General features: G+C 47.7%; 1 protein-coding gene across 1 annotated transcript in view; it reads left to right on the top strand.

The window, feature by feature from the left end:
* The window catches only part of triob (trio Rho guanine nucleotide exchange factor b), a 96,758-nt gene that overhangs the window by 48,677 nt on the left and 22,755 nt on the right, over positions 1-25,326 (top strand). The window contains 28 exon segments of the mRNA XM_061818949.1: positions 1,166-1,357; positions 1,814-1,945; positions 3,143-3,373; positions 4,221-4,343; positions 4,496-4,687; positions 6,333-6,502; positions 7,869-8,043; positions 10,806-11,001; positions 12,093-12,259; positions 15,124-15,243; positions 16,051-16,149; positions 16,226-16,318; positions 16,432-16,581; positions 16,675-16,789; positions 16,885-17,000; positions 18,663-18,785; positions 19,047-19,241; positions 19,600-19,715; positions 19,951-20,017; positions 20,649-20,758; positions 20,854-20,923; positions 21,235-21,324; positions 21,396-21,488; positions 21,580-21,691; positions 21,926-22,116; positions 22,185-22,286; positions 23,583-23,722; positions 23,789-23,888. Of these exon segments, the coding sequence (XP_061674933.1) occupies positions 1,166-1,357; positions 1,814-1,945; positions 3,143-3,373; positions 4,221-4,343; positions 4,496-4,687; positions 6,333-6,502; positions 7,869-8,043; positions 10,806-11,001; positions 12,093-12,259; positions 15,124-15,243; positions 16,051-16,149; positions 16,226-16,318; positions 16,432-16,581; positions 16,675-16,789; positions 16,885-17,000; positions 18,663-18,785; positions 19,047-19,241; positions 19,600-19,715; positions 19,951-20,017; positions 20,649-20,758; positions 20,854-20,923; positions 21,235-21,324; positions 21,396-21,488; positions 21,580-21,691; positions 21,926-22,116; positions 22,185-22,286; positions 23,583-23,722; positions 23,789-23,888 (3,780 nt within the window).

The raw sequence follows: 25,326 nt of genomic DNA, 5'->3' as shown, positions 1-25,326 counted from the left end.
CACGCGCGGATCTGACGGATTAACGTGCCGCAACAAAGGCTCGATTACAATGGACAAATTTTTGCTCAGCGCTGATTTCTCGGATTTATCCTCAGCTGATGAAGAAATCGCAGTATCGGTTGATCGGGAAGACGGAGGAATACGTCCAGATTAAACATGAAATAATGTTGACTGTTCGGACGGTTCTTCGGACAGGAAAGGCGACCGGCGAGTGCCGCGAGCGAGCTCCCCGGGCACCGCCGCCGGAGCTCGCTCGTCAGACTCCGCGTCATTCCTGTCCGAAGAACCATCCGAACAGTCAACATTAATTGCAGCCACAGGTTCAAATCTGTACGGGCGTATTCCTCCGTCTTCCCGATCAATCGATACTGCGATTTCTTCATCAGATGAGGAGAAATCCGAGAAATCGGCGCTGAGCAAAACTTTGTCCCGTGTAATCGAGCCTTTGGAACGGCACGTAATACATCACATCTAGGTCATGTGACTCGCCCAAATGGTGGCGCCCCTGAATATCCGTAATTGGCGATAAAAATCTTATCAAAATACCATTCAATGTGAGAAGATTAACATTACATTGTCAAGATAGAATGCATACTTTGTGACCTATTGGATGCATTCTTAATCCAAATCACCGGGATTTCCCTTTAAAAAAATAAAACATTTGCATGAACCTGTGCATTTGCTGTCTCGTTTCTATCAAAATCCAGTGTCGTATATTTTAATGCAATCACTTAAACATCATTTTGAGCATGTACGGAGTAAATATAGTCAGATATTTGAATTCACAGCTTCACGTTGCTGGTTAAGTTTGACATTTTATCTCGAAAGAGCCTAACGCGCTTGAGTCGTGCCTTCAAAAATGGCGCCCGAAATTAACAGGAGCGCCGGTCGGCATCATTAATGGAAGCAGATAAACAAACATGGCGGGACTCGGTAGGTGCTGAGACCAGCTTCTGTTTGTATTTCACTTACGCGGTCTCGGTTGTGCAGAGTTTTGATCAAACAGCGGGATCCGCTCGATGTCGCGCCATCTGTTCGTCGTCATTAGAGGTCACGGAGTCCAAATAAGGAAGACGGCAAAATAGAGTTGGGCTCAAATAACGCCAAAATTGAAACAAAAAAAAAAAACGGTCGAATGGCACGTAAATTCGTGTACGTTTCACAGAACGTGTACGTGAACATCAATCGGATCATGTCGGTCGGGAACCGGCTCCTGGAATCGGGCCACTACGCCTCCCAGCAGATCCAGCAGATCTCGGGCCAGTTGGAGCAGGAGTGGAAGGCCTTCGCTGCGGCGCTGGACGAGCGCAGCACGCTGCTCGAGATGTCGGCCGGCTTCCACCAGAAAGCCGACCAGGTACGCGCGCAAAAATTGAAATTGATGATTTGGTTGAAGATTAAGATGGCGTGAACGGGGGGGGATAAAAGTCATTGACCCAAATGATTCATTTTTAAGATGTTATTGCAATACAGCTATCATTTTGCTCAAGGGTCTCTTACAATCACAATCTGATAGCGTCCCTACATCCCATATTTTTATGAAGGATGAACATTTTTTTTCTAATCTGAATATCTTAGATCAGAACAATAGATAACTACTGCATCTGCTCCACTCTCTATTTTAGTTTATTTCTCCCGATTTATTATATTTTTCATTTCATTGGCGTGATCGTTGCTAAATTATGTCCAAACCAACGAAACGTGGGGAGAAGTTCCAGGACGTGATGGATTGAAGAAGATTGCGGCAGAATCAGTAGACGTACGTGGGAAAACAGTCAAATGTGATGAAACGTCGCGTTTGTTCTCTCCTCAGTACATGAGCAAAGTGGAGCCGTGGTGCAAAGCCTGCGGCGAAGGGGATTTGCCCTCGGAACTGCAAGACCTGGAAGACACAATCCATCGGCATCAGGGCCTTTACGAGCACGTTACCACCGCCTACTCTGAGGTCAGCGCGCGAGAGTCACGTCGGCACAGCACGCCAAGTACCGCCGCTATCCATCCGTATGTTGACTTTGTGAGCCGCTTATCCTCACAAGGAGTGCAGGAGCCTGTCCCGGCTATCATCAGGCAGGAGGCGGGGGTACGCCCTGAACTAGTTGCCAACCAATTGCAGCACGATCGCAAAAAAACGCACCTTTAACCAGTCGACCGTGGTAACATTGCTCGTTCAGCAAAAGGCGGTAATGCCTGCTCGCAATCAAGTTGATCAACGGGAGCGATAACAATTGCACTGTTGCTGTCACCGGAATGGCCTCCATTAAAATAAAGGCAACGGCAAAAGATTACAACCGACTGCCATCGCAACGGGTTGTTTTCACGTGACGTCACCCGTTGGGCTGCCTCGAACGGCGGCCATTTTCCATCGCTGAGCGCCGTTGCTCATACGTCGACAAGGTGGACGACATTATGCTTCTAACTGCATTTATTGAGGACGCGACCGACAGCGCATCAAGCCCGGACTGACCCTTATTACGTGATGGAAATCACCAAGGAGGAGCACTTACCTGTATGCTAACACGGAAAACGAAAGGCGGGGGAATATTTTTTTTTTTTTAATACCGAGGCAAATTCCATTTATTCCATTTTTTTTCTCCAAAAAGTAAAACCTGTATACTAGTTCATCCCAAGCAAAGCGAAATGTTTATTATTTGTTTAAAATTTGATGACAAATGCAGAAAGACAAAAGAATGAGCAAATCCAGTATTTCACAAAATTCTCGAATATTTTCAAGTGACTAACAAAAAAAAAAACGATCTTAACTGTAAATGTTGGCCTTCTGAAAAGAGCGTCGACCAAGCTTGTTAGCTTAGCCCGGCGACACGTCGGCACGACGGAGGTTGAGACCGGCCAATCGTCGGAAACGTTAGACGACGTCCCCGCTCGCGCAGCCCGACTCGAGAACAGGATCGCGAGGCTTTGAATAGCGCGCCGACTGGCAACTCTGGAAAAAGCTTCAGCGGATTGTCGCAGGTCCTCTCTTGTGTACTTGACACAAAAAAAACCCAAAACATTTTGTCGGCTTAAATGGTTAAATGGCAGCTCGCGGTGGTGCGTGGCTAAAATGTGCGTGTAAAAATGTGACATCAGTGAAAACAACCCGTCGTGTAATTTTCCCCCAAATGCATTTGCTCACTTTTGCCAGGTGAGCCAAGACGGGAAGTGTCTCTTGGACAAGCTCCAGCGACCTCTGACCCCGGGGAGCGCCGATTCCTTGATGGCCTCGGCGAACTACTCCAAGGCGGTGCACCACGTCCTGGACGTCATCCACGAGGTGCTCCACCATCAGAGGCAGCTGGAGAACATCTGGCAACACCGCAAAGTCCGCCTTCACCAGCGTCTGCAGCTCTGCGTCTTCCAGCAGGACGTGCAGCAGGTAAGCCGCAATTCGAGCGATGAGGAGCGTGCAAAGTGTAAAATACGGACCGTCCGGCTTCCTCCTGTTTTTTTTTTTTTTTTTCTTCTTTCTTCTTTAAGCTAGCTCATCCGTCTACTGAGCGAATCGCCACGAGGTGTACCACGGCTTCCTTTCTTTCTTTCTTTTCTGCCTTTCGGGCATGAACTCTTCCGTGGCCTTGCCCCCCCACCCCCCCCCCCCCCCGCGCCCCCTCCCAGCTCTCATCCTCAATCTCTTCAAGGCGGCATCTCAACGGCTCAGACGTTCACGTCTTCTTTCCTGCCTCTCTCTCTCTCTCTCTCTCTCTCTCATCCCCCATCTCTCTTGGCGGTGGTTTCCATGGCAATGCGGCTCGCCGCTGCCTCGTAGCCTCGTAGTCTCTTTATTAAAACATCGCCAGACACCTTGAAATAGGCGTGACAATTCCTATTATAATATGCATCGGATCGTGCGTAGCGACGCGTTGTATAAAGTTTAATGTTGGTGAATGCGCACGTCCATTCGCAACGGAAACATTGATATCGTATTGCAGTATCCTGCTTTCTAGAGAAGCATAATCATATTAACAGAGATTCAAGGATGTGGGAATAAGAGAAAAGCTCAGTCGATGACATCAAGCCTTGTCATTGAAATGGATTGCGGCCCTTCACAGTCAGGTGCGCCTCCTAGTGGTTAAAGAATCACTGCACTTTTCTTTCTTTTTTTGGGGGGGGCGGGGGACGCAAGCCTTTGAGGTGAGGATCAAAAGTTCAACCGCACCTCGTAAAGCATTTGCAAATATAAACAATCCCTTTGTGCAAAATGCCGACTGTGCGCGCGTTTTAAGGTGCTGGACTGGATCGAAAACCACGGCGAGGCTTTCCTCAGTAAGCACACGGGCGTGGGCAAGTCCTTGCACAGAGCGCGAGCGCTGCAGAAGAGACACGAGGACTTTGAAGAGGTTGCACAGGTGCGAAGTTTTCCTATCAATCTTTTTGTCAATTCAAACGCTTTCTCGTCAACTGTGTCATATCGCAGATATTTCTTGCTGAGGTTTTTCCAGACGGTGGAGCGAGTTCATGTGAGTTTTTTTTTTTTGTTTTGGTTTTTTGTTTGTAACAGAACACGTACACGAACGCTGACAAGCTGCTGGAGGCAGCGGAGCAGTTGGCTCAGACGGGAGAATGCGACCCGGAGGAGATTTACCAGGCCGCCCACCAGCTGGAAGATCGCATCCAGGACTTCGTGCGGCGTGTGGAACAGCGCAAGGTCCTGCTGGACATGTCCGTTTCCTTCCACACGCACGTCAAAGAGGTGCGTCCTGCTGGCCTCGCTTGTCTTCCCGGTTACGTCCAACCGTTTTCGCTTTCCCTCATTTGTATTTGGGGCCCGGTTTATCCGGGACTGGTTGTCTTCACCGCTTATCCTCAAGAGCCTATCCCAACACGTCAAGGGGGAGCAGGCGGGTTACACCCTGAACTGGTCGCCGGCCAATCACACCTTGGGGCAATTTTGAGTGTCCAATTAACGTTGCATGTTTTTTTGGGGGGGGATGTGGGAGGAAACCGGAGTGCCCACCCAGAGAAAAGCCACGGGCAAGCACGAGGAGAACACGCAAACTCCGCACACGCGGGCCCGGGATTGAACACGGGACCCCAGAACTGTGAGGCCAACGCTTTACCAGCTGATCCACGGTGCCACTGCAATAACCGCTAGTACAAGAAAACCGTAGTAAAATTCCCTTTTTATAACTCATAAGCAAAACGGAGCTATTTTTTTGTCGTCACGATCAAAGTTGTCGAATGAGCGTTCGTCTGAAACGTTACGGCCGGCGTGGCGACACCGAACGGGACAAGCCGAAAGAAACTTACTTACTTATTGTGTCAGGCACTAAATATGAAAGTGAAACAACGAGGAAGCTCTCATATTTGTTATTTTTTTTCCCTGACTGCATACGTTTAAATTTCAAAAATGAATCTTTTCGCTCCACTCGTGTTCACGCTAGACTTTGTTTACATATAATAAACCCATCAAAACCGACACGGTCGCACTTTATGAATGGACGAACGGCCTTCATCCCGTCTGTCGGCGCGCAACCGGAAGTCCACCTTGTCGAGTCTTTCGGCCTGTCCCGTCCGGACTTGGCACGGCGATGCGCTGGCACGATTCCTTTGGCACACAGTTTTTAACATTTGGAGGGCTAACGGCACAGACCAGGAATCAAACCTGCGTGTAAGGCAATAGCGCGTACCACTAGCGCAAAGCGCACGTCAGAATGCGAGAATGTGAATTTCCGCTTGTTGGACTATAACGAGCAAAATCATTTCAAATGAAAGAATATCACGGATATTGATTTAAATCTACTTTGTAATTCTGCAAAGGGAGAAAATGAGACAAGACTCACAGTTTCTTAGATGTGCTGTACATACTGATGAGTATTTGTATGTTTTACGTTTCACTTTGAAGTAAGAGTAAAATTGTTCTTGTCCTCTTTTAGTTTAGTGCAGATAAAATAAAACAAAAGGGCAATCCTACCTGTATCTCTTTCGCAGAGCCCCTTTAGATGATGAATATGTAATCAAAACTGCAGCCAGTGAGCGCATTTGCAGTAGTTGCCCACGAGAATGTTTGTCCGAGGGCCAAGTCAAGATGTCCAGAATGTTCGTCGGCGTGCGGCAGCAAAGGTCGACTCGCTTTTGAGGAGGCATCGCGGGTGGCGGCTCGAATGCGCCCGAGCCAAAGCGGCCCAGATGGCTAATCTGTTACAAAGATGACCGAGCGCTGACCAAACTGCGGTGGGATTTCCATACCCCTCTCCTTCCGTTTTTTTTTTTTGTGCGCCGCTTTTATCCCGCCGTACGTCTTCAGCCGCGCGTCGACGCGCGAACCCCGCGACGCGCTCCTCGTCTCATCCCGCCCATCGTTTGATGTATCTGGACCGGTTTCGCTTTCTTGTCAGCTGTGGACGTGGCTGGAGGAGCTTCAGAAGGAACTGCTGGATGACGTCTACGCCGAGTCCGTCGAGGCGGTGCAAGATTTGATCAAGCGTTTCGGTCAGCAGCAGCAGACCACCCTGCAGGCGACCGTCAACGTCATCAAGGAAGGCGAAGACCTCATTCAGCAGCTCAGGTGAGCGTCGGGATGAGATCCACGCCTGCCTCTTGACGCGCTCGTCGTTTTTCCTGGCGTAGATCTGAAATGGATCTGAACTCAATCCTAACCGTAATGGATCACCGCATACTGTTGGAGTTTGAATTGGTGGAGAATGTGCCAAATGGACCTTTCCGACTGGCGATCTTAAGCTCCGCCCCCCTTAGCTAGGTTCGCCGTGTCCCGCAAGCTTCCGAAATGGCGACTGAACAGAACAGGTTTGAAGTTGATCTTGTGACGCCCGTTTTTCGCCAAGAGAGTTCTACACAGAGGTCTCAACTATTCCACGCAAGGATTACGTAGACGGATTTTAAGGTTTTGGAAGGAGCGGGACGCAATGTCAGAGCTACGGCGATGCAAAAAAGTTTTGACGCCTCGCAAACTTCATATTGAAATCCAACTGGATAAAATCGTGGAATCGTACTGCGCGCGTGAAGCATCGTGAGTACTTTTTACTCGGAAAGATCACGAATAATATCATTGGAGTCTTTAGAAGTCAGTTAGGTTCGATTTTCTACAAGTGGAGTTAAACAACTGTGACGAACTCAGTCAGTACCGTAGTCACCAGGTGAAAAAGTTTGACTTGGCTCGTAATGGAACCCAGTGCTCTGTCTCAAAGGTCCGATGTGATCCAAATATGCAAATCGACATTTGTCTTGCATGACGTGGCCCATTTCCGCACCGCTAACCCGACTCGTCGGCATAAAACGTGACACGCTTCGTTCAGCAGGTCAGTGATACACGAAATGAATGAAAGTTGTTCACTTAACTTGGAACACACAGCCTTGTGTTTGTTGATATTGTCCACATTTAGTTGTACGCGCGGGCTTCGGCGAGCTTCAATCCATCGTAGACTCTTCGTCAACTGTGTTTTAGGCCTTGGGAAACGAATCAAGCGGGCCCCTTGTAAGCTGGCCGGATATCTTTGATCAGAATTGCACCTTCCCCGAGCGCATCTGAGGACCATTTTCTCCGTAACGTTAACTTTTCCAAGCGCACGCTATTGACAGCCGGCTTTGCTTGGCGGCAGGGGCGCGTCAGGCCAGTGCGGCTTTCTGATTGGCTGTTATCGGACAAGCGATTGACAGGTGGGAAAGGTCCATTACCACGAATAACGTCCAACGTTTGCCAACTAGTATTTTGGCCCACTCCTGTAAGTGAACTGGTTTGATGAGTGATACGTTGACAATAAACCTGTTAAAGCAAAACTCCAAACATTCACATGGCTTCCAAGGCTGAAGGAATTCGTCCTCCGAAAAAGCAGCCGTGTTTATTTCCGCTGTTACGGGACAGCGAGGTGCATTCACGAAGCCCAGCGGCGTCTGGGCGGGTCTTGTGCCGACAGGGATTCTGCCATCTCGAGCAACAAGACCCCGCACAACAGCTCCATGGCCCACATCGAGAGCGTCCTGCAGCAGCTGGACGAGGCCCAGGGCCAGATGGAGGAACTTTTCCAGGAGAGGAAGATCAAACTGGAACTCTTTCTGCAGCTGCGCATCTTTGAGAGGGATGCCATCGACGTGAGTACAATTCCGCTTCACCCTCAACACGGGAAGAACCAAATGAACAACACCGTTGCGATTATGCCCACCTTGAATCGTCCAAATCCCAGTGTTTTTTTTTTTTTTTTTTAATTATATAGTAAGTTTCTTTCGGCTTGTCCCTTTCGGGGTCGCCACAGCGTGTCATCTCAGATGAACGCACATATGTGTTTGGCACAATTTTTACGCCGGATGCCCTTCCTGACGCAACCCTTCTCAGGGAGTGGAGGCCCCAGTGGGATACGAACCCACAACCCCTGGTTTATCAAACCAGTGCTCTAACCACTGAGCTACAGGGCCTCTTTTTTTTTTTTTTTTTTTTTTTTTTTTTTTTAATTATATCATAAAGATAAATAACAGCTATCCTGCAGAGAGAGTCTTTTCCTTTCCTTTCCTTTTCCTTTATTTTATTTTTTGTTTTTTGGTGCAACGTTCGCTCTAATTTTTTAATGTCTGAGCAAACACACTAAGCCCGTGAGCGCCCCCTTTGACCACTGTGAGCCACATCAGACGTATGCACTCTTACACGGCTCATTAAAAGCTTACATTTCCATCAGAACATTTTCAAGAACAATTTTGTGTTTTTGCAAACTTACACTGAAAATGTCGAGAAACCAAAAAAAAAAAAAAATACATTACATTACAATACAAATCCATACCAAGCCAACTATGAACCACAAATTTGAAATGTCACTTCCAACTTTGTTTCATTTTTTATTTTTAACCCACCATGATATGCCCGTCTTTTTTTCTTGGTGTAAAATTAAATTATTGCCTGCGGAATGTCTTTAGCAATGCATGTTGAAAGCTGAATGAAGCTCCCAAACATTTTTAGGATTTATGTTATGTTGCCTCCTATATTTAAATTACAGAATTAGCTTTTTGTGCACTCTATCGTCCGTGGTTTCATCTTCACTCAGTCTGTGCCAAGGTGGAATTTTAACATTGTACGCCGTCTCATCCTGTACTTTCTACTTTGGCTACAGACCAGACCTTTTTTCCTCAAAAAAAGAGAGAAAATCTCGTCCAGTTTCACCACTTTTTCTTCAATTATTTACATACATCGGTTGTTGTTTGTAATTATGAGTGTACCCCTTAAAAATGGAGCGGGGCGGTGTCAGGTAAACTAGGAAGTAGAGTGCCGAGCAGCAGCAGCTCTTTGTGGGCGACGTGTTTAAAAAAGAAAGAAAAACACGTCGGGCCTCAAGTGCGCAATTGCGCAGTTGCGCAGCTTGGAGGGAACATCGTTGGGAGGGTAACTGCACATCACAACCTACTTGCAAAATCTAATTCGAACTCGCACACGGAAAGTTCAACGCTTCCACGTTGTGAACATTAATAACGAAAATCAGCATGTTGGTCAATCTCGGAACGGTCGCGGCCCTGTGACGCACGACACCGCACAGGTGACGACACGCAATATGATGATGTTTTGTCATAAACTTCAGGTTTAGGGTGATGAAAAACACATCTCGACTGTGTGTTGTTTTTATAACTGTCACAGTGGCAGTGAGGCGCCAATGCCTAATCGCAAGATGGCGAGGAAAATTCTAGACTTTAATGAACAGAACTGAAAAAAGGGGGGGTGGGGTGTACTGAGCAGAAAGTGGGGACGATTAATAGATAAAGGCTAATTGATAAAACAGGTATATGACGGGGGGGGGAGACACACACATGGGAAGGAAAGGTGGTGATTGTCTGATCCAGATCCAGGCCACGGCGACGGCTGCCGGAGGGATTTAGCCCCCAGCCGGCCCTCCCGTGTATCTCTGACGTTGCTCCGCGGATCTTTTTTTTTTTTTTTCTCTCTTTCGGTGGTTCCTGACCCTGCATCCCGGCACGCCGCCGCAGAAAAGGGAGCGAAGGGGCTTCGTCTGCGCTCCGTCGTTCGGACTTTGCGGCGCCGACGGCGGAAGGATTTGATCTTTTTGCCCACTGAGGGTATTTTTTTTGTCAAGCGTACGCGCAGACGAGTGGAGATCGCAGATGATTGTTTGGTAAATTGCTCTTCAGTTGGCGAGTTTACGAATTGTGGTTGGTGTGCTCGGACACGAGATTAATGCCGGTCGGCGGAGGGAATTTGAGCATCCAAATGAAGTTTTTGTGAGAAAATGAAAGTGATGCGGAGAACCATTGTTGTGTAAATGATGTCGTTAGTTTTAACACCAGAGTTGTTTTCGAGCTTCTGATCTTTAGACTGTACGCAGCCAGTATTAGTATTTGTACTTGGTAAGATTGTTTCATGATGCACAAAGTAGCGCGTACAGTCCTACGCTTGTTGGATGACTTCATTTGATTGTTATTTCGATCTCAGATTTGCTTGCAGTATATCACGTGGAATCATATTTAGTGCATGTGACACACGAGGGCCTTTTGATTTGCCGCAACGACTGTTCAACCATAATTCTCACTAAATAGTGCAGCAGTCGAGTAAGTCATGTTTTTTCTTTCCTTTTTTTTCAATGATGAATATTTTTGCCTCCTGGAGAATATTTTCGTATTCTAAGTTATGCAGGTTCCATTTTGGATGCCCAATGTTGACAATTATGGGGGCTGATTCCCCAGTCGGCTTCTCAAGAATGTTCTTACGCTCACAAGTGGATTTTATGACAGAATTGGTAACATTTGAGCCCTTATGATTCAAATTCTACATCCGCGGTTTTCGCATCCTCGCAGTTTTTAAACAGTGTTCCGTTCTCAAGGAAAGACCGACGGAAGAAAGCGTGCGCTCTCCCTTCCAGATCATCTCTGACCTGGAGTCATGGAACGAGGAAGTGAGCCAGCAGATGAGCGACTTCGACACGGAGGACCTGACGCTGGCCGAGCAGAGGCTTCAGCATCACGCCGACAAGGCCCTCACCATGAACAACCTCACCTTCGACGTCATCCACCAAGGCCAGGAGCTGCTGCAGTGCGTCACCGAGGTCCAGGCCTCAGGTGGGTGCCCTTGAGCAAAGCGCTGAACTGCCCCCGGGTCCTCAACACATGCGACCGTGTGTCACGAATGCAGTTGTGCCACTGGTGGTACGTGGACTCGCTCTAGCGGCACATTTGTTGTTGTTGTTGTTGTTTTGTTTTGTTTTGTTTTTTAATCCAGTGCAGCGCGTGTTAAATACAGCTCATTTCTTTTGGATGTTTTAGTGGAAAAAATTCACCTATTTGCAGATTTTTTGGGGGGTGGGGGTCCAATCTGTTTTTCATTTTCTGTTTCTATTATTTTCAAGCCCCAAAAATTATTGGTTGGTACGACATCGCCACTTATTGAGTTTTGGTGTGTGTGTGTGTGTGTGTACTTTTTTTTATTATTATTATTTAGTTATTACGGGTGTCACTTATCTGCGGATATTCCTGCTCTTGTCCGTATCGGCTGCAAATAAGTCCGGCGTACAGTGCTTCTGCATTTAATATTTTACAACTCTTTCTTTGCCAACATTTTTAAAGTAATTTTTATTCCAAATGTTTGCGCGATACATTTCAATTGAATCCATTTTTAAAAACCCATTTTTGGGACGTCACGATTTTCACGCATTCTATCCTTCGGTGTATCAAAATATGGAAGTGTTTTAATCTGAAGCCATGATTTGGTATCAGGAGAGGATAACTCATCGGTCAAAATTAGCAGTTACATTTTTGGGACCAGATTATAAATGAGTCAAGTTATCATGTAACTTAAGCATCAACGAAAAAGACGTGTTATTTCCTTGATTGTGGCCTGTTGGGAGACTTTTATCTCAATAAGGCAAAAAATTGCCACCCTGCCCATGGATGGGTTGAGCCTGGTACTTTTTTTTTTTTTTTTTTACTATATTTGAGTACATAGCAAACGAGACGAAATGATCTGTTATTGCCACGTGTGTGATTGGTGGATGGAGTCTTTTGTCATTTACTGAGGTCATTTATGCAATTTGCACAGTGTTTACATATTATATGAATCGCAAAGGTGTCTATGTTGTGATGTTCGGCAGTCAGTCATTTCTTGCTTACAATTGCGAGGTGAGGACAATTCGACGTGCGCTCGCTTTGCGCAGGCGTGGAGCTGCTGTGCGACCGAGACGTGGACATGGCCACGCGCGTTCAGGACCTCCTGGAGTTTCTCCACGAGAAGCAGCAGGAGCTGGACCTGGCGGCCGAGCAGCACCGGCGCCATTTGGAGCAGTGCGTCCAGTTGAGGCACCTTCAGGCGGAGGTCAAGCAGGTTCGTGCGCGCAGTTAAGAACAAACGCCGTCGTTGTTCTTAACGCCTCCTTGACAAAGTTTAGAATCGAAAAGGTGGAGGGAAGAATGTCTCGCCGCGGCTGGTGATGACGTCACAGCGGCACGCCAGAAAAGGTTCGGTCTCGACACGGCATCGAACGATGACTCACCTCGCATCCATGCTCCTTTTGCCCTTGCTCTCTCTCTCTCTCTCTCGAAGGGGCGAGAGACAACAAGAGAGAAGTGTTCACTCTCTCTCTTTCTCTCTCTCTCTCATGCTCTCTCTTCCTCACTTTCTCTCTCTCTCTTGCTCTCTCTCACTCACTCTCTCTTTCCCTTTCTCTCTCTGTCTCTCTCTCTCTCATGCTCTCTCTTGCTTTCTTTCTCTCTCGCTCTCTCTCTCTCTTGCTCTCTCTCTCTCTTGTGCTCTCTCTTGTTTCTTTCTCTCTCTCTCTCTCTTGCTCTCTCTTTCTCTCTCTCTTGCTCTCTCTCTTGCTCTCTCTTGCTCTCTCTCTCTCTCTCTCTCTCTTTCTGTCTGTCTCTCTCATGCTCTCTCTTGCTTTCTTCTCTCTCTCTCTCTCTTGCTCTCTCTTTCTCTCTCTCTTGCTCTCTCTCTTGCTCTCTCTTGCTCTCTCTCTCTCTCTCTCTCTCTTTCTGTCTGTCTCTCTCATGCTCTCTCTTGCTTTCTTTCTCTCTCTCTCTTTCTGTCTCTTTCTTGTGCTCTCTCTCTCGCTTTCTCTCAATCTTCTTCTCGCTCTCGCTCTTTCTCTTGTACTCTTTCTCTCTCTCTCTCTTACTCTCTCTTTCTCTCCCTCTCTCTCTTGCTCTCCCTCTCTCTCTTGCTCTCTCTCTCTCTCATGCTCTTTGCTTTCTTGCTCTCTCACTCTCTCTCTCACTCTCTCTTTCTCTTGCTCTCTTTCTCTCTCTCTCTCTATCACTCCCTCTCTTCTCTCTCTCTCTCCCACTCCCTCTCTTTCTCTGTCTCTCTCGGTCTCTCTCTCTTTTCTCTCGGTCTCTCTCTCTTTCTCTCTCTCCCTCTCTCTCGCTCTCTCTCTCTCTCGCTCTCTCTTGCTCTCTCTCTCTCACTCCCTCTCTCTCTCGCTCTTTCTCTCTCTCTCTCTCACTCTCTCTCTCTCTCTCTCTCTCTTGCTCTCTCTCTTTCTCTCTCTCTCACTCCCTCTCTCTCTCACTCTCTCTTTCTCTCTCGCACTCTCTCTCACTCGCTCTCTCGCACTCTTTCTCTCTAACAAATACTGCAAGGTTGGATTTTGAGCACTTCATCATCTAAAACAACGACGGTCAAACTTTTTTACACCAAGTACTGCTGGAAAAAAAAATACATACTGACCATCATGACCAATCTTCAAATACAGAAGCACAGAAAACTTAAGTGTTCATCAAAAAGTGGTTTCATTCTTAAAAGTATATTTAAATTTCAAAAAAATGATTTAGGTAATGACTGTGGATAAAAGTTGAAAATAAAATGTTTTCAGATGTTTGATGTAATGCCACAAAATATATTGCACTAAACAGTTAAATAACTGCAATTAAGAAGTGATTCTTCCGCATACCACAAGAGGGAGTAAGTGTACTACGAGTGATTAATGATGACTGGTGGCACCACCCTGGTAGAATTTCGGGTCTAAAATTAAAAAAACAAAACAACAAAAAAAACAGCATTCTCAATGTTATCCTTTCAAATTTTTCTTCTTTTTTTTCCACATTCTCATTCAGAGCTCAAATCCTCATTAGAGTTTGCTTCACTTTATTTAGCATTTTATGTGGGTTGTTTTTTTTTTTTTTTTTTTTTGGGGGGGGGGGGCTTGGAATCGGTCCATTTGCTGCGGTATGACAAATGAAATATGACGTTTCGCACCAGCCGCTGCAGCGCGTGTGAATCAATATTTCAGACGTGCAGCAGCTAACGCGAAGCAGCAGCGGAAACCCCGACTTGATAAATTAGCTGGAAAAAAGGCGTCTAAAGTGTGGTCCATCCGAGTTTTTGCAGACACGCTTGAGTTGCAGTTCTCCCACACTGCACCTGTGCGAGTTAAGCGCATGCCTAATTATTTGTGTTTTTCTGTTATATGATTAGGGTTAGCACAACTGGTCAAATTACTGCGTACAACTTATTTTTTAAAAAGCAGTTGATCACGGCGCCTCTTTTTCAGGCTTCGTCGCTTCCTCGCGGAAAAACTGAGGTGGCGCAAATATGGAAGTAGATTTGTGCCACCAGGTTTTACATTTGAAATGGAAAGTGAAATAGGATCTGAATTGGAAATGCCACAGAAAACTGGATTTCAATTTGAAATGTGAAGTGATCACGTTTTCAACAGTTTTTCAATGTTAACAATTCGACCGGTGACAATTCGCTGTCGAAAATTCACCGTCTCAAATCCTGGTGGTACAAATCTACTTCTATAGCAAACATGGAGCAAACAATTCATTTGAAATTCCTGCTTGAGTTGGGTAAAGACCAACAGATTTTTTTCAGACATCACGATCAGTTTCGGATGCAAGTTTTCGAGCGGCCCAAACGCACGAAGGGAAGATGGCGGAAGATGAGGCGGCTGCCAACGCGGACAAAGTAGAGCAGCCTTTGCGTGGCGATCGCACGTTTGAGACACACACTTGGACCCCCGTCCCCGACTTGAGCAGAACTTTCAAATTGATTCTTTGTGGCACCCCCAGCTGTGGGCCGCGGTTTGTGACTGGGAATGAAGCACAGAGCGAAAGGAACAAAGCGTTTAATCGCAAGATGTTGAGCAATAATGTGTCACGCTGTAAGCGGTCGCCATCCGCCGAGTCGTCAGCGTAACTGCTGAAAAGAAAACGGAGACCCTGTGTGCCCTGTGGTTCCTTCAGGTCCTGGGTTGGATCCGGAACGGCGAGTCCATGTTGAACGCCGGGCTGATCACGGCCAGCTCGTTGCAAGAGGCCGAGCAGTTGCAGAAGGAACACGAACAGTTTCAACATGCGATTGAGGTAAAGTCAAAACCGAAAGAGAAGCAACGTGTCCCTGTGCTGCAATCTGAGTCCTCGTCTTTTATGCGAAGCCCGTTATGTTTCCTCCATACATATTTTTGCTCCCGCTGTATCATCTCAGCTTTCCAGTCAGTTGGCTACAAACTTTTTTATGAATCCGAGTTTCTCACGATGAGTCCGCAAGATCTCGGCCACGTCGGTGTCGCGCCGCCGCTGCAGAGTCCTCGTTGCTACCTTGCCTCTCATCCTTCAACCTTCTGAACCGTCTCCCTCCACCTGTCATCTCCGTCGTCACAAGAAATGGAATTATGAATGAATAACGTGCCGGCGACGTCTCTCGGGTCGAATTAATTTGGGTCCCTTTTTATTGAAAGGCGCTAGACTGGCTTTCCCCTTGCCAGCGTGTCCGAGTTGTCAATGTGAATTGTTAAAAAAAAAAAAAAAAGTGTCATGACGGGAACATCGCGACGGGTAATGCACGGAGAAGATAAAAGTAGAAAATACGCCAAGATTCTGAAATGAATTCATTCTATTCTCACAGTTAGCGTATTTGGCGTCAAATGAATGAAATAACTTGTGTTTAGTGTGTGCTGGACAGATTTCAAGCCGGTACGTTGAATGATGAACAAGTTGTCACAGTCAAAATGCATTAAAAAAAACAACAGGAAGTAAGCGGACCGAGCTTTCCAGCAGCTGTCCTGTTAATAAACGCTAAAAATGATGTGATTCAACTCACTCGTGGTCTGTAGCCAGTTGCCAAAGAGGAAGCCGGAGTTAGTTTTTGTGTTTTCCTCCTCCCTCGCGTAGAAAACCCACCAGAGCGCACTTCAGGTGCAGCAGAAGGCCGAGGGTCTGCTCCAGTCCAACCACTACGACATGGACATGATCCGAGACTGCGCAGAGAAGGTTTTACTTCTCCCCTCGCTCGCGTTTGTCACCTGCTCGCCGACACCGCGCTGACTTGTGCGCATTTCACGCGAAGGTGGCGGACCACTGGCAGCAGCTGATGCTGAAGATGGAGGACAGACTCAAGCTGGTCAATGCTTCCGTGGCCTTCTATAAGACCTCGGAACAGGTGAGTGGGCGTGCGCGCGAGGGAGGCCGGATGCCACCTTACGGAATTAAAAAGCCGACGGAGGACAGGCGAGAAAGCGGTTTCTCCGGTGTTGAGACGAAGATGTGTCTCAGGTGTGCAGCGTCTTGGAGAGCCTGGAGCAGGAGTACAAGAGAGAAGAGGACTGGTGCGGCGGCGCCGATAAACTGGGCCCCAACAGCGAGTCGGATCACGTCACGCCCATGGTCAGCAAACACCTGGAGCAGAAAGAGGCTTTCCTTAAGGTCAGACGCAAGTTTCCTGCAAGCTCCGCCGCCAGCCGTTCTCATATTTCTTGGTTTTGTGGCCGCTGGGCTGATTGGATGGCTCACGCGCAGGCCTGCACGCTGGCCAGACGCAATGCCGACGTCTTCCTCAAGTACCTGCACAGGAACAGCGTCAACATGCCCGGAATGTTGTCCCACGTCAAAGCTCCCGAGACTCAGGTTAAAAGTAAGCGGAGGGATACTTGCAAGTCCAGCAGTAACCAAAGTTTTCACGCCATTTTTCAAAGATCGGATACTGTTTGGTGATTTCCCCCCCGTTAGACATCTTGAACGAGTTGCTGCAGAGAGAGAACAGGGTTCTCCACTTCTGGACCATGCGGAAGCGCCGTCTGGATCAGTGCCAGCAATACGTGGTCTTCGAACGCAGCGCCAAGCAGGTGCGTTTGGGCGCGCCCGTCTTCTGCTTGGTGTGCTGAGCTCATTTTACAAGATAAGCGACGTTTCTTGCTTTCAACGCAACACGTGACGGCACGCGACCTGGTAGGATGTCGTTCGATACGATCAATATATATTCCGGCCTTTTTGTCGGCAATTTTTCTAGTGAGCCGAGGATATTTATTTGCTCCTTAAAGTTGCAACGGTGTCCGCTCCCTCCAAATGAACGATCAAATGCCTTTTGGAAACTGGAAATTGCTCCCTTGGCCCTAGATCAGGAATTGACACACGTAAATGATGATGATTTTTTTTAAAAAATGTAGTTTTTACGGCTTTCGGTTGGCCAAAAGGTATAATTTGATGTCAACAGCACATTATTGCTAGGCCCCGTAGCTCAGTGGTTAGAGCACTGGTTTGGTAAGCCAGGGGTTGTGGGTTCGTATCCCACTGGGGCCTCCACTCCCTGAGAAGGGCATCCGGCGTAAAAATTGTGCCAAAACATATATGTGCGTTCATCTGGGATGACACGCTGTGGCGACCCCGAAAAGGGACAAGCCGAAAGAAACATACATACTACATTATTGCTGATATGGGAAATAATATCAGGCCACCCATCTTTTGACTAACGCAGCTCAAATCGTTGTTTTATTGTGCTTTGTTTTTCTTAAAAGGAAGCAAAGTGGTTCTTCTTCTTCGACGGTCAGATCAATACGTTGACCTATTGGAGAAGGGTGCGCAGCCTCCGTTGTTTTGTCCTCCTTTCGGTTGTTTTTGCGGTGCACTAACCATACGCGTCTCGTCCAGGAAGTGGCAGACATTTTGCCCTAACAATGACAGCCTGAAATACGAGCGATGATTACATGGTGCACAAAGGCCACGTTCTAAGTTTAAGTCGGGCAGAGGCCAAAGAGTTGCGTCTCCGAGAAACTTTTGTTTTCGGTCGTGAACATGAACACAGTTTGCGTTTGTTATGTCCGAGCTTTCCGTCTCGCTTACCCTCGGCGGTGTCGCGAGGATGCCGGTGTGTCCGAAACGTGTTGTGCCTTTCCTCACGAGTTTTGTACGTAACTGAGATCCGTAAACTTTCCTTCTTGTTAAAATCAATTTGTGTGCACGTTTAAAGCTGGCTATTTTGGTGTCGGGTGTCACAACTTGATCAGTTGGTGTCATGTACTTACTCGCTGCACTTGCATTGGGCCGCCTTTACAGATGACACCCTTTGAAGTTGTGGACATCTTGTACTAAGTAACATCAGGTCTGATCAAAAGTTCTCATTTGCTTAACTGGCTGAAGAAAACGTAGTCGCCGTGGAGCTGCCCGTCGAGTCGTCCGTTGGTGCCGACGAGAGACGTCGTAGATTTTGAGACCGGCTCGCTGTTTTTGGGTGACCCGGTCGATGGCGCTGAAGCAAATACTGCCTAGACGAGCAGTTCGATGTGTCGACGGACGGACGGACGGGGTCTCGGTTTCCACGTGCAGGCGGTCGGTGAAGGACGTCGGGTTGGTAGCCTGTGACGCAGCGGAGGGCTGCATTTCGGCTGGCCTGAACTTCCTTCCGATGGCTGTCGGCTGGGCCTGGTCGCCAAAATCTAGTCGTAGATTGAGATGATGGCGGGCGTGTCTATTTTGTGAAAAATGAGGTTCTGCCCCCCCCCCCCCCGCAGGCCCTGGAGTGGATCCACGACACGGGCGACTTCTACCTGTCCACGCACACGTCCACCGGCTCCAGCATTCACCACACGCAGGAGCTTCTGAAGGAGCACGAAGACTTCCAGATCACGGCCAAGGTGTCAAACGTTTTCCTCCGCTTGAGAGCCGCTTTTGTTCGTCGCTCGATTTATTTTTGTTGTGGCTGTTGCGACAAAATGGTCCACTTGCAGGGATGTGCCGCGAGCACGTTTGCGCACTCCTGCGCCGGATTGGGAGGCCCGTTCTTTGTGTCGCACATTTTAGGAATGGCTGGCATTGTGCGGTGTGCCAATCGCAGATTTCCCCCCACCCGGACGCGTCACCTACCTTTCTCTCGCTCTGTGTGCCACTATTGACAGCAAACCAAAGAGCGTGTAAAGCTGTTGATCCAGCTGGCCGACGGTTTTTGTGACAAGGGCCACGCCCACGCCCTGGAGATAAAGAAATGGGTGTCCTCGGTGGACAAGCGCTACCGGGACTTTTCTCTCCGTATGGACAAATACAGGACCTGCCTGGAATCGGCGCTTGGCATTCCCTCCGACTCCAACAAGGCAGTGAGTCTTCTTCACCGATATCGATAAGTCAACCGTACATAAAGACCTCGAGTCGAGGTTCCATGTTTCATTTTCTTCTTTTTTTTTTTCCAATGTCGGAGGCGGATGGAGGCCTTCGGCAATTCAGTCGAGCGACGACGCTGTCGCGCTTGTCGCTTTTTGCGGTCTTGCGGATTGACGACACGCGGCAGACGTCATGCTTGCGTTTTGAGCACCGCTACGTGTTTTGATGTGTTTTAATAAGCGATGGCGAGAGGAGACAAACGCGGCGCACAAAATGTCGGCGCGGTGAGCGGCGGAAGGCGAGCGTGGCCATTGTGCAGCGCATAATAGCCGCCGCCGACTGCTGTGTTTTCAGAGTAAAGAGCTTCAACTGGACATCATTCCAGCGAGCGCTCCGGGTTCAGAGGTCAAGTTGAGGGATGCCGCTCATGAGCTCAATGAGGAAAAGAGGAAGTCCGCCAGGAGGAAAGAGTGAGTGACGACCGCCCGTCGTCGCATCATTTTTTATTGTGCTCGGGATTTGTCAGGCGTCGCGTAATCCCGGCGGAATTTCAATGTAGAAAACGATGTCATTTTGTCAAAAGTAACGATCATTTCATGTGTCGGCCTCTTCGCTTTTGTCAGTCCCACATATGGCAGCGAAACCGCTTCGTCATCGCCATTGTTTGTGATTTCCACCTCGTGAAATGTTCCTTTGTCTTTGTAGATTCATAATGGCCGAGCTGATCCAGACAGAGAAAGCCTACGTCCGGGACCTGCGTGAGTGCATGGACGTAAGTCACACCTTAAGACCTCGTCGAATCTTTGTCACCGTGCGCAACGGGGCTTCCTCTTATCTGCAGTTCACCGGTAATGCTCGCAAAAGTTTCATTTGAAGGTTGAAAATCAGTCACGGCGTCGATTCCGCGCCGGTGCTCCATGATGTCGGCGCTCACCTGTCAAATTGTGGGCGGAGTCAAGCGCGGTTCTTTTGCAGGACGTCGGCTGGCTCAATTCTGGCCATCAATTGGCAAACTTGTTGGAAAAATTCATCTTTTCGTTACAAATTGTTGCTGTGCTAACGGGGAAAAGTTTAGTCACAGGCAGACCTTATTAATGATGTCAACTCAATTAAGGCCTCAGTCCAACTTTGGCACACGTAAACAGAAAGCGGCAACATTAAGAGCACCAATGAATATGTTTTATTTATTTTGACTGATTTATTTTACCGGCTGTAATTAATTAATACAATACAGTTAAGTTGCTTTACAAAGTCTGCGCAGTGGCGGCTTCAAATGCACCAAAGAGATCACAACGTGCACACGCTGTACGTACATCAGTGGAAAGCGCTTTTAGAACATTGTACGTTGTTTTATGTTTATGAGTGACAGGTGTACGTTAACGAGCTCAACTCTTGACACGTAGACTTATCTCTGGGAGATGACCAGCGGCGTGGAGGAGATTCCGCCAGGCATCGTCAACAAGGAGCACATCATCTTCGGGAACATGCAGGACCTCTACGAGTTCCACCACAAGTCAGTTGACAGTTTTGGGGTCGCGTGGGCGACCGTATTCTAGTCACCGGTGTCGCGTCCGACGTAACCGGACCAACGCGTCTGTTTCTGCCCAGCATTTTCTTGAAGGAGTTGGAGAAATATGAGCAGCTTCCGGAGGACGTTGGTCACTGCTTTGTTACTTGGGTGAGTTGAGATTTGCTTTCGGAATTTTCTCATGATGGCTCAATAAGATAAAGGGCTTATAAAATGCCAAATGATGAATCGAATACTGTTCAATAATGATGTTATTTTACTCTCTTTTGGATTTTTTTTTTTTTGATATTGGCTGTTACCAATCCATGAATTTGGCTAACAAAACTTTTATTTTTTTTTTTTTTACAAATGATGTCATTTTTACATGAAACATCCACGTTATAATGTGAAACATATCACGTTATAACGTGGTAGCAACCTCTTTTTTTTTTTTTTTTTTTTTTTTGGGGTCTCCCGCTCAGGCCGACAAATTCCAGATGTACGTGAACTACTGTAAGAACAAGCCGGACTCCACGCAGCTCATCTTGGAGCACGCCGGACCATATTTCGATGTAAGGAACTCCTCACGGACCTTTTTTGGGTGTTTTGTTTTTTGACAAATGTGCGTTATCCGTTGCGACAGGAAATCCAGCAAAGGCATCGTCTTGCCAATTCAATCTCGTCTTACTTGATCAAACCAGTCCAAAGAATTACAAAGTACCAACTGCTTCTTAAGGTGCAGTACCACAGCAAGACTTTTCTCTGAAGGCCTCCAAAAGTGTACTGATAATCATGTATATGCATATTTCTGGGTGGGCTTGTTTTAGGAGCTCTTGACATGCTGTGAGGAAGGAAAAGGAGAGCTCAAAGACGGTCTCGAGGTGATGTTGAGTGTCCCAAAAAGAGCCAATGACGCCATGCACTTGTCTATGCTGGACGGTAGGTTGAAAGGCACGCAAATCTCCACCCACATGTCGCTGTTGTCACTCGGGAATCATTCAGCCTGTTGACCGTTGAGTTCGGACGCGTTTCGTCGGCGGTAAACGCCCCCAAAAATGGGCCGGTTGACGGTCCACCGCCATCGGCATCCGCAAAATGGAAGGCTACAAAATTGTTCGAGTGCGACTCCGCATCAAGTAGATTCAAACTCCGCCTTCCGTTTGACCACCTCAGGCTTCGACGGGAACATCGACTCCCAAGGAGAGCTGATTCTTCAGGATTCCTTCCAAGTTTGGGATCCCAAGACGTTGATCCGGAAGGGGCGTGACCGCCACCTTTTCCTCTTCGAGATGTCGCTGGTTTTCAGTAAGGAAGTGAAAGACTCAAACGGACGCAGCAAATACCTTTACAAGAGCAAGTTGTTTGTGAGTCGTCGTCGGTTCTATTTGCCGGAAGATTTTGTGCGCGTGCTAAGCGGCGTTCTGGTCCTCAGACGTCGGAGCTGGGGGTGACGGAGCACGTGGAGGGGGATCCTTGTAAGTTCGCCCTCTGGGTGGGCAGAACCCCGACCTCGGACAACAAGATCGTGCTCAAGGTGCGCTGTGCCGATTTGGAATCTTACATGCCATTATTTGATATTCATTTTAAATAAAGTACTGAATAAAACGGGTTCTGCACATTGAAATTAGCTGGAACTCAAGATCATATACCACCATGCATTTTTTTTTTAAATGTATTTAATATTGATTATGAAGGCAGTAGGAGCTCCAGCTTTAATCCTTTATTGTCATTATCTGCTGCGCATACAATGAAATGATGATGACTTCTCCACAAGGTGCAATAAAATAGAATAAAAATCAAAGAACATCTTGGGTAAAAAAAAAAAAAAACAACAATAAATAAAACATCAAGGCACAGTTGTTAATTAATAAACAGTTAAACAAGCCTCACCGAGTACATTTGTAAAGGAAATACCATTTGGTACATACGTACGCCGCAGCTGTGTAAAAGCCGCAAGTGCCTACATTGAAACGCGAGATATTTACAAAGAAAAACTGTACACAGAGTTTAACAGCGCCAGCGGCGTGCTAACGCTAGCGGCAGCGGCGTGCTAACGCTAGCGCCGCACTAACGCTCGCCCTAACGCTAACAGAGCCGGTTAAAATTAAAGTTAGCGGTAAATATCACTGAGACGCGCCAGTAACACAGCAGCAACACGCTAGCACGGCGCTAACAGGGCCGGTAAAAGCCACTTCCTCGGCACATATATTCCACCGGTCTCACTCTTTGACTTTTTCCGCGTTAGAAAAAGTGCACAAATTAGCCACATTGCCGCATAAACCGCAGGGTTGAAAGCGTGTGGAAAAATGTCGCGGTACACAATGTTTCAAGTCACATTTTTTTTTTTTTTTTTTTACAAATTAATATGTTTGCCTATTCATCAGTCACACCACTCAGATTGTTTTTTTTTTTCTTTAAGTGCTTTTGCCTCAAGCGTATTTAGCGTATTTGATAGAGAGGAGTTTCCCCGCGTGAAAATTGTCGAAACATTTTGAAATGTGCGACTTGTGTCTGTCAGTCAGTGTCTCCTTATGGAATTTGTGCTACGCATCAAAATGCGCTCGTTATGTAACGAGTCATCACGGCATCGTCGGTGTCAAAGTGAAGGAGAACGAGCGGCATGCGTCGCCGACAGATATGAAAGGCCATCGAGCAGACGAGAACGTCATCGTCACGTCATTTCACCTCCGTCGCAGCAACAAAGCGCATTTGGCGTTTTCTGAATCCGAGCCCGTCGGCCGCGTTACGTTTCGCTGGTTGCAATGGCCGCCTCTCGCGGCTGCCCGCGCCAAAAAGTCGACGCTCGCGTCAACGTGGCGCTCTGTTGCAGGCCTCCAGCATCGAAAACAAGCAGGACTGGATCAAGCGCATTCGCGAGGTCATTCAGGAGCGAACGGTCCACCTGCGCGGCGCCCTGAAGGAGCCCATTCACATCCCCAAAGCCACCGCCGCCAAGCAGAAAGGCAGACGGTAGGCCCACACAGCGTCGCTTGTTCGGTCCAAAAAACAGCGCTCAAACTCGTTGTACACCTGCAGAGAAGGCGAAGAGCTCGACAGCCAAGGAGATGCCAGCAGCCAACCGGACACCATCTCCATCGCGTCCAGGACGTCCCAGAACACGCTGGACAGCGACAAGGTCCGCAAACACGCCCACACAAACGCAAATATTCAAAGCGTGATTACCTTTGCTCGAGAAAGCAAGGCAAATAAGAAGAAGAAGAAGAATCGTAAATATGTGAATCTGTCGAGCTCATCTACCTCACAACTGTGAGGTTCTGGGTTTGAATCCCGGCTCCGCCTTTCCCATTCGTCCTTTGCGTGTACTTGCCGTGCCTGTGTGGGAATTTTTTCGGGGTACTCGTCTTAATTTGCACCTCCCGGAAACGTACGTCCGTTTATGTCGATTGAAGATTTCCTCTGTCCTCTCTCCGGGAGTGTCGACGCTTGTTTGTCGCGATCGGAATCTCTCCTCGCTCTCACTTGCGAATTCTTCTCTTTTCTCTTCTCTTCTCTTCTCTTCTCGTGTTTGCATTTGACCCGAAATGGGAGTTGAGATCTCTTCCACAGAGGAGAGTGCACATGCTTTGATTCAACGGTTGCGGATTCAGATTTGTGCAACCAAAGGGGATTTTTTTTTTTTTTTACAAATTTGCAGTCTTTTCCACAGGTTGAACTTTCGTTTGTGCTCAAAATGTTCATCCATTTCTGAGCAGTCCAAGCGCCAGATTGCTCGTGTTCCAGCAGCGTCCGACGTTGCGCCGAGAGCCGTGTTGTGGTGGCGCTTCGGCGTCCACGTCCTGTATTATTTACGCCTTCACGAAAGCATGACTTCCGTGTTACCGGTTGTTTTGCAATCTCCCAGCTCTCGTGGGTTGTCGACCTAACGTGCTGAGACTGCCAAAATGGCTCCATTGATTTAAAGGTCCACTATCATGAAATGCGTGATTTTTAGTATGTTATGAATGAGGGGAAAGAGGCAGCTGGAATGGAAAACACGATTTGGACGTACATGGCTTTTTGTAACTCCCGCCATGAAAATCCTCTCGAGGGATTTGTTTTCGAGAAGAAGCAGGAAGTGACGTAGAGGACAGACCTGCCCTCCAGCGGACACGCTTTGTTGCTATTAGTTTTACCTGCGGGAAGCTAGCTCGTCGTTCCTTCGCGTTCGCCAAAATGCCGGCTCGTTGTCTTGCTGGATATTGTCTGAAAACTCGGGAGGACGGATTCACTTTTCGTACTTTTCCAAAAGACCCGCTTCGTCGTGAAAAATGGATTGACGAGAGCTTTGTGGCTTCCAAATGACAGCTCGGTGTGTATAGTTTGGGAGTGGGGGTGAATTGGGCAGGGAGGGGGTTTCGCCGGGCTCTCCCCCCACTGGCGTATGGGCAACCCCACTTCGCGCGTCGGCTCGCCGGCGACGGCTTCCGCGTCGAAATTGAAGTGAATCGTGTTATACGTATTTTTTTAATGCAATATCTATTTTAGAATGTTTGTAGGCATGACAGTGAAGCTTTAAGTGAATAACACTACTGAAATAATTGGTATTAAACCTCCCATGAGAGTTGCACGCTGTC

This window comes from Syngnathoides biaculeatus, chromosome 5 (genome assembly GCF_019802595.1).
Source record: "Syngnathoides biaculeatus isolate LvHL_M chromosome 5, ASM1980259v1, whole genome shotgun sequence".
Classification (NCBI taxonomy): domain Eukaryota; kingdom Metazoa; phylum Chordata; class Actinopteri; order Syngnathiformes; family Syngnathidae; genus Syngnathoides; species Syngnathoides biaculeatus.
The sequence above is the reverse complement of the archived record's forward strand: the minus strand, read 5'-3'. Positions and strand labels throughout refer to the sequence as shown.